Source organism: Episyrphus balteatus, chromosome 3, assembly GCF_945859705.1.
Source record: "Episyrphus balteatus chromosome 3, idEpiBalt1.1, whole genome shotgun sequence".
NCBI lineage: Eukaryota > Metazoa > Arthropoda > Insecta > Diptera > Syrphidae > Episyrphus > Episyrphus balteatus.
In genome coordinates, this window is record NC_079136.1 from 50,880,964 (window position 1) to 50,890,526 (window position 9,563).

The window sequence follows — 9,563 nt, forward strand, 5'->3', positions numbered from 1 at the left end:
AAAACTAAAGATTTTAATTTAGTTACTCACTTGTTATAAGAGAATGCTGCATAAAGGTTTTATCAACATTTTAGTTGAAAGAAACCAAAATCGAAATTGAATAAGAGTAAATATAACTTTTTACCAACTTTTAACTTGAAGACTTGTTTATAATATCTAAACAACATCTGATTTTTTAAAGAAACAAGTTTGAACTTAATTAAAACCTATAAACAGCATTTCGAATAAAAAAGTTTCAAACAATTTTTTGGGTACAAAAATAAAACTGAGTTACAACGGCATTCGTTTCAGATAACCTCAGTATGATACAAATGCAACAAAAATCTTGTTGCAAATCGTATTTTGTGCTATTCGGGCAGCTACCCGATAGTGGTATAATCCGGTTTTTCGATTTTTTTTCAAAATTCCGAGAAAATCGCCTTTGAAAGTTGGGATAAAATTTTTGTTCGAAAAATTCCCGAATCTTTGAACGCTCCTAGAAGCTAAACCGCTTGAGAGCAATTTATGGGAATGATGCCAAATGATAGCTTGTGTCATGGGCCTACGCTTTGCACATTGTCAGATTTTTAAAAAATTGCCTTCCATGTTAAACCGCCACATCATGCCTATTTTTTCAGAATCGTGCCTATTTTTTTTTTTACTTTTAAGTTCTCCCGATTTGAGAACGCGTGGACCTACAGGGATGAGAGTTGTACCCAAATGTAGGTTAGAGTCACCGCTACCTTTTGGCATCAAACATTTTTTTTTTTTTCATTTTCTTCAAAATTCCGAGATATAGGCGTTGGAAGTTGGGGGCGCTCACTTTCAGCTCAGCTCACTTTCAGCTCAGCTCAAATGAGCTGAGCTATGGTACCTAGCTCAAAAGTGAGCTAGCTCAAATTTGAGCTCAGCTGTGAGCTGAGCTGAAATGTGAGCTTTTTGCAACCCTGGCAACTTGCTACATGGAAATTACCACATTAAACTTGTCACATGCAACTTGCCACACGCAACTTGCCACACTCAACTTGCCACATGCAACTTACCACACGCAACTTGCCACACGCAACTTGCCACATACAACTTGCCACATGCAACTTGCCACATGCAACTTGCCACATACAACTTGCCACATGAAACATGTAACTTGCAACGTGTTGTGTGTTTTATGTTTGCCGTACTGCGGCGTACTGCATTTTTAAATACTAAAGTACTGCCTACTCTAAAGGTGAAACGACAGCCCTGCTACCCAGGGTGATCGCGTCATAATCACTTTGACATTCTTGTAAAAAAAAAAAATTTTCATACTCACCCTCCCATAAGAAGTATAACTTCAAAAAGTTGAGATAACATTTTTCCATGACATTACGATGGTAGACAATGCCAAAAAAGTGGGTCCCGGAAGTCCGTCTGTCTGTCTGTCTGTCTGTATAAGGAGCTACAGCCTAAACGGATGGACCGATTGATGTCAAACCTGGTATGTAGCGTTATTTGGCGACTCTCCAGAGGGGTTTTTCGAATTAATTTTTTTGGACCAAAAATAACGGTACTTGTCATATACCGATTTTAGTAAAATTGAAATATCTCGAAAACGGCTCCAACGATTTTGTTTAAAAAATTCAAGTGTTAGTTTAAAGTTTAGGTCTATCTTCTAATGAAATTTTTTTTTTTTGAAAATCATTATTAATGGTACCTGCCATAGAACCGTTTTTTTCAAATCCGATTATCTCCAAAACTGCTTATTCGATTTCAAAGAATTTTGTGATTTGTGAAGAAGCATTGTGATTTGTGAAGAAGCATTTATATAATTTAAATATAAGCCAAAAATAAAATTTTGGAAAAAATAATTTTTGGATTTTAAAAAAAATTTTGAAAATTTTTTTTTGAAAAATCAAATTTTCGAAAACGGTACATTTAATTCTTTTGAAATTTTGTTTTTAGATGTTGATTAGTGATTTCTAAAAAATGGCATACCAATTTTGTTTTTAAACTTTTTTTCCAAAAAATTATTTATAAAAAATTAGTTTTTTAAAAAACGGCTCTAACGATTTTGAAAATTTTTTTTCTAAAAATGCATGTTAATATATCAATCAAAACTGCATACTTGTTTTGGAGGGCAATTTAATTTCAGATTTTATTTTATTTTTTTTTTAAAACGAATTTTATTTTTTTTTTTTTTCAAATTTCTATATAAAAAGTCTTAAAAATGTAAACAACTTTAACTCTAAGAGCAAGTTCGTGCGACCCCAGTCGTGCATTTTATTTTTTTTTGTTAGAGTACCTAGAGATAAACAAACTTGGCATTGAAAAAATTATACATATTTACATACAAATGTATTTGTATGTATATAATTACCTATCATAATGGTTTTTTTCTCTCTCGAATATAAACATTCATAGTTCGAGTCATAATAATTACCTACAAGCAAGAGTAAAAGATGCTGTGTCATTATTGTTTACAAAATAAACCATCTTTGATTAGTTTTTGAGCCGGTTTTATACCAGTTTTATATACAAATGTTGTGTAGTTTAGATATGTAAGTATGTAATGCCGAAGAACGTCTGATAGCGCTGGGTTGTTAATTAGACTGGTTGGTAAAAATATAAAATGGACGACTGGGTCGCACGAACTTGCTGTTAGGGTTCAAGTTTCCTAAATTCTTTAAACTTTTTATATAGAAATTTAGGAAATGTACATACATATAATATTATGGAAAAATCGTTTTTCAAAGGAAAAAAAAACATCTCATATCAAATTGAGATCCAAAACAAGTACCTATGCAATTTGATGTTTTTTATTAAGATGCATTTTTAGAACAAAATTTCAAAATAGTTAGAGCCTTTTTTTTAAGTAAATTTTTTTTTTTTAAATAATTTTTTGCAAAAAAAAATAAAAAAGAAAAAAAATTTATCAATCAACACCTAAAACCCAAAATTTCAAAAAAATCCAATGTCCTGTTTTCGAAAATTTGATTTTTCGAAAAAGAATTTCCAATTTTCAAATTTTTTTAATCCAAAGGTTTACAAAATTTTATTTCTGATTTGTACTTATATTTAATCATATAAATACTTTTGTTTTAAATCGTTGACATTGAGTTAGCTGTTTGGCAAAATATGATATTTGAAAAAAAAAAAATGTTTAATGAACTTAAAACATAAATAAAAAAAATTGTGTTAGCTGTTTTTGAGAAAATCAAACTTTTTTGAAATTTCTATATGACAGGTTGCGATATTTTTGGTCCCCTCTAGAGAGTAGCCAAAAAATGCTACATACTAATTTTGATGTTAATCGGTATATCCGTTAGGGCTGTAGGAGCTCTTTATACGGAAGGACTTCCGGGACCCACTTGTATTGCATTCTCTATCATCGTAATGTCATGTCTAATTGTTATCTCAACTTTTCTGTTGTACGAATGGATAACTACATCGCGCAATTAAAAACAACAAATCTGGAATTTATCGTTTAGATAAGTATGGCTTGTAGCAAAGGCGATTTTCGTTGCAGAACAATTAATAGCTGTCTGCTACTGATCTTTTATCACGTATTCATTTTTTGTACTAGTGGGTAGTGGCTCTCAGCTTCTGTATGTAAGTGTATAAACAATCCACCAAAGTTTAACTTTTATTTAAAGCTTTCAGAAAGCTTATTAATAAGATTTCTCATGTCGCAGTCAATGGAAATTCAATTATAAAGCGGTCATAATAATAATGAAATTAGTCCATTTGAAAAATTTTTTTGGTGAACAAAATACCTAACAGGTTCAAAGTGTTGCAAATTAGGCCTAGTACGCAGCTGAAGCGAAACGAAATTTTCCATACAAAATTTCGTTAACGAAATCTTGAACGAAATTAAATTTGTTTAGTTTTTGCTTTAAAACTATTTTCAGATGATTTTTTCTTGAATTTTTTTTATTTTTTTTATTTTTATTATTTTTACTTTGCTATAACACCCGATGGTATTTTTTCGTCAACATGTCCGCTGTTGACTTTGGAGACTTCAAAACTCTTAAGATTTAAACTCAACAAAATTAACCCCTCTTCAAAACAACATCTTTATTTTGCTGAAGTAAAAACTTTAGCCAAATTTGTTCCTATTGACTAAACAACATTGTTGATAAACGCTTTTGGAAATATTTGGAAACCAACACTTAGTAGTGAAAAGTAAAATCATAGGCTTTGTACCTGTGGTAAATAATAATATGCTTTGATGATGGAAAATATTTTTTTTTTTATTTTGTTAGAGTAACTAAAGATAAACAAACTTGACATTGAAAAAATAAATCACATGTATTTTTGACCATGTAACTTGAAAATTTATCGAAAGAGTCTGTCGAATATAAACATTTATCGTTCGAGTCATAATTAAAAGCAAAAGCAGAAGAAGTTGTTTCAGAACTGAAATTTAACGTCGTAAATTAGCGATTTTCAAAAAAAAAAAACACATTTTTGGATTTGAGTGAGGCGGCTTAGCATTAAAAAAGAGTTGAATCTTGCACTTTGTGATAAAAGCATGAAATTAATATCGTTGGTAGTACTCAATATAAGAGTTATTTTAAGATATTGGGCCACCTTGTATTCCATCCGGAAGGGTAGATACAAGACTTTTTCTGTGTTGCACTCGATTTGTTGCATATCATGTTATAGGCAATGAAACATTTGTATTAATATGATACATGATTTCGAGGTATTTTCTAACTCACGATCGAATAAAATCGACCATCATGTAAAAAGTTATTGGACTTTTTATGAAATGTCTTTTACTGAAAGAGTAAGAGTCAGAATATTACCAAGTACTCCTTGAAAAAAAGGGGTAGGTTGATAAAATTTTGTGTGGACGTTTAATATACCATTGAAAAAAATAATAAAATCTGTCCATCAAAATATTTCTAGTTAAAGAGTGCTTTTTTAGTGAGAAAGAACATGAAATGGTACCATTGCACCACTTAGAAAATTTTTGCATTTTTTTGAACCGCATATATATTTTATACATCGTATGAGAATCAAAAATAATAAAAAAATAAATTATATTTACCATGGAATATTGAGTTTTCATGCAAAACTTAAATTGCTTGCTTTTATTTTTACTTGCGATATAGGTACTATAGGTATATCAAGTTATGCATTCGTACAAAAAATAAAATGCACGACTGGGTCGCACGAACTTGCTCTTAGAGTTAAAGTTGCTTAAATTTTGTTTGAAAATCATTATTAACGGTACCTGCCATAGAACCGTTTTTTTCAAATCCGATTATCTCCGAAACCGCTTATTCGATCTCAACGAAACTTTTTGTGAAGAAGCATTTGTATAATATAGGCCAAAAATAAAATTTTGAAAAAAATAATTTTTGGATTTTAAAAAAAAATTTGAAAATTTTTTTTTGAAAAATCCAATTTTCGAAAACGGGACATTGAATTTTTTTGAAATTTTGTTTTTAGATGTTTATTAGTGATTTCTACAGAATGGCATACCAATTTTATTTTAAAACTTTTTTTCAAAAAAATTATTTATAAAAAATTAGTTTTTTATAAAACGGCTCTAACGATTTTGAAATTTTTTTTTCTAAAAATGCATCTTATTATATCAAGCTACTGCATACTTGTTTTGGAGTTCAATTTAATTTCAGATTTTATTTAAAAAAAAAAAAAAACGAATTTTATTTTTTTTTTCCAAATTTCTATATAAAAAGTCTTAAAAATTTAAGCAACTTTAACTCTAAGAGCAAGTTCGTGCGACCCAGTCTTGCATTTTATTTATTAAATTTTCATACAAATTAATGTTTTGAACGAATGAGTTGCAAAAGTAAAAGTATGAAAAATAATTGTGCAGTTTGTGATAAAGGGATCAAATAAATAGGATTGTTAGTACAATATGTAACCCTCATTTTAAGATATTGGGCGACTTAATATTACACCTATGAAGATGTTTATAACGATGCACAGAAAGCAATTTAAATGAAGTTTTGTGAAATTTGTGCTCATAGGTGAAATATTAAGTGGCCCAATATCTCAAAATAACTCTTATATTGAGTACTAGCAATGATATAAATTTCATGCTTTTATCACAAAGTGCACGATTTAGATGCTAAGCCGTCTCACTATTTTTAAAAAATATTTCAATAAATTTTTTGAAAAATCAATTTTTTGAAAACGGGTCAGTGAAATATTTCGAAATTTCATTTTTAAGTGTTTATTAATTATTTCTTCAAAATGACATATCAACTTTCGAAAATTTGTATATACCTACCTATAAAAAATTGCTATCGAAGACATCTTAATTTCTTCAGTTAAAAGAAACAAAATTCAATTTGAATTTTATATAAAATCATTTATTTTTTGTACTTTTTGCATTTTTCATTTCAAGTCACTGGGATTGCATTGATTTATTTCACTTCTTCCGTGTCCGAGTTCAACAACCTTGGTATCACACGACAAATCATATTAATACTTATAATTCACACTTCCTTCAAACACGTTCCGCACGCAAATGAATACCACCCTTCGATACCAAAATAATACTCTTCGGATTAAATTCCAACTGACTTGGTGTTTTATCGCAATGAGAGAATTTAAAATTCTTAATTAATAAAGCCAATCCAATGGACGTTTGCATCTTTCCAAATCTCAATCCAATACAATGCCGTGGACCTTCACCAAATGGCAACCAACTGCATGAATGACGTTTTGAAATTTCTTCTGGACTAAAACGTTCCGGATCGAATTTCTCCGGATCAGGATAAATTTCGGGATCATGATGAATGGCATCAACTGGAATCAAACACATAGTGTTTGCGGGAATAACAAATTTAGGATTCTTTGTTGGATACTCGTTCATAGATCTGCGAACCAAATTCGTGATCACTGGGTATTTACGAAGGGTTTCTAAGAAGAGAAAAACAATAATTTTAAAACACAAGTAGGTATGGGCAATTTAAAAGAAAGTAACGAACCTTTGAAAACTTTTTCCATGTACGTCATTTCCATCAGACAGTCATAACTTAGAACACCATCATGCTTCTCAATAAGAGACTCAATTTCTTCCCTCAGCTTATCTTGAATTTCTGGATTCTTTGCTAATTCATACAAAGCATGTCCCATTGTTGTCGAAGAAGTTTCCGATCCAGCCAAAAAGAAGATAAATACTTGCGCTGCAATTTCTTCAATTGACATACTCTCTCCAGAATGTTTGATTTCAAGCAACAAATTCATAAAATCATTTCGTTTAATCGAATTCTTTTCCCGATAATCCACAGTTTCCCTAACAATACGCATAAAAAAGGCTTCAACATCGTCATGAGTTTGCTTTAAACGCAACTTTCTTGCCAAATCCGGAAAGCTGAACATGAAAAGGCTTACGAAAATACTATGTCTTTTCAGATTTCCAATAGCATCACCCATTTGACGGAATTCAGCATGAGGATCTTTCAAACTATTACATTCAATACCAAATCCAACATTTCCAATAACATCGACGGTAAATCGTGCCACAATATCCTTAACTTCAAAATCGGGATCTTTTTCAACCATTCCTCCAACTGCTTCAACTAGTCGCTCAGCAACTGATACAACCGTCGGAAACATAAACTTCATTTTGCCAGAGGTAAATGTTGGTGACATTTTACTTCTCATGTCTTTCCATTTGGCACCTTCCAAGTTCAAAAGGTTTCCAGTTAGAGGATCGTCTTTTTCATTGTGAAATATACCACGACCGGTAAAGTTATTGAAATCCTTTATAAAAATATCCCTAATCAAATCCAGATCATACATCAATATCGCCGGATTGAGGAAGAAGTAAAAACCTGCAAACGGTCCTTGGCTCTTGTATTTATGATAATGGGCGCCGACTATTTCTTTCATGTGTTTTTCAGTCGGATGACCGACTAGATTTCCTTGGGGGAATGTAGGCGGATCATGAGGAATTCCGCGACGTTTCCAAAATGTCAATAGGCTTCTGACGTAGTAAGCTAATGTGGTAATCAAGATGATTATAATGCAAAGGAAAACACTAAAAAACGCCATGTTTGACGATCGAAAAAATTTAACGATCTTCTCACGACGAAACTTAGAACACAACTAACAAGTTTTTTTGGAGATAAAAAGCTTTTATAATTGTATAAAATGCTCTTAGTGCGTGGTCTATGCTCTTATGAGTCAGAAATAATGATAAGTTTATTGTTTTCATAGAGTCATGATTTGGTTTTTGGAGAACGAAAAAAAAGCTTATCAAATATTTTTGGTATATTTATTTCAAGGGTAAGGGTATTAAAAATTGAACTGAAATATTTGATAATGATTTTTGTTGATATCGATTTTTTGGGAACTCATAATGATTTGGAAAATTGGAAGTGCATGAAAAGTGATTCTGATATTAAGTGGTTTTTGGATAGCCTTAATCATGACCTAGATTGAGATATATTTTTTTGTTGATAATATTCTTTGATATTTTGATATATTCTTGTGAAATTAGCTAGTTAGGTTCGTAGGGCAATCAGCTTGGAGAATTTTTCAATATTTATTAATTAATTTTGTTTGTTTTTTATGGGTATATAAATATTGAGGGTCTGATGTTTATTCTCATGCTCTGCCTTTCTGGCAGTTGACATAATTTACTGCTTTGATGCTGATGCTGTATGCTGATGCCTTTTATGATTTTCTTCTGTAATTCACTTTGATTTTGTTGACATGATCGGTTTTTGCGGATTGAAATAGTTGAATAAGTGTTTGCTTTTTGTGGTAGTTCTTGTCTTGATTCCGAGTGTAGCTGGTAGTCGATAGAAAATATAACTTTCTGGCTACTGTTATGATCGGTCATGGATTACCTGGCCGAGAATGTTGATCAAGATAGTGCATTGGGACCGGAATAGTTGTTTATGTTGGCTTGGCTTGCATTGGCTTCTTGATGATGAGGATAAATTAGAAGCAAATGGAATTGATGTCCGAAACTAAGGGACTAACTTACAAACTTTTTTACAATTTTTTTTTGAAAACGAGTTGTTTAATATTTTTTAAATTTCATTTTTGTTTTTAATGGCATACTAACGTTATTTCTTAATAGATATAAGAAAACTTTTAAATGTAAAAAATATTGTTTAAAAAAAAACTATTCTAACAGTTTTCGAAAAATATTCTTTTTTATTCAAAAAATCAAGTGACATAATTCGTTAAATGGTCAAAATTATTTAAAACGGTAGGGGGAAGTGGTCACCCTTCGTACACGGTCACCCTTCGTACAGTGAGCTTAAAACAAAAACTAAACGGTATTCAAACACGTGCTTACTAGTGTGCATAGACACAGTAGGCGCCGAGCTGCTAGATAAATTTTGAATCCTAAGTGCAACGGATTCGGTCGCCACAAGACTTTTAGTGTTTTTTAGTGCTCTGAGTAATTTTTTTATGTACATTTGATGTCATGTTGTGTTTAAGTTAAGTATGTTTTTGGCTAAACAGTAATGAAGAATTGTTGTTTAAAGTGTTAAATTTGTGTTTTAATTATAAATATTGCAAAATCTCAGTACATTTTTTCAAAAATCGATTTTTCTGCATTATGTACAGCTTGGGGAGCATTCGTACAGTCAAACATGGGGCACATT

At 31.0% G+C, this 9,563-nt stretch overlaps 1 protein-coding gene across 1 annotated transcript; it reads right to left on the minus strand.

The window, feature by feature from the left end:
• Positions 1 to 6,285: 6,285 nt before the first annotated feature.
• On the minus strand, positions 6,286 to 8,064 carry LOC129916709 (cytochrome P450 6a8-like). The gene is made up of 2 exons (XM_055996817.1): positions 6,924 to 8,064; positions 6,286 to 6,855 (listed from the first exon to the last, which is right to left on the minus strand). The coding sequence occupies exons 1-2, from the start codon at positions 7,990 to 7,992 to the stop codon at positions 6,440 to 6,442; spliced, it is 1,485 nt and encodes a 494-aa protein (XP_055852792.1). The 5' UTR covers positions 7,993 to 8,064; the 3' UTR covers positions 6,286 to 6,439.
• Between the last annotated feature and the right edge of the window lie 1,499 nt (positions 8,065 to 9,563).

Coding starts and splice junctions, on each gene's coding strand:
- LOC129916709 (XM_055996817.1), bottom strand. CDS start 7,992: ATGGCGTTTTTTAGTGTTTTCCTTTGCATTATAATCATCTTGATTACC. Junction 6,856..6,923: donor CATGGAAAAAGTTTTCAAAG/GTTCGTTACTTT, acceptor TTCTCTTCTTAG/AAACCCTTCGTAAATACCCA.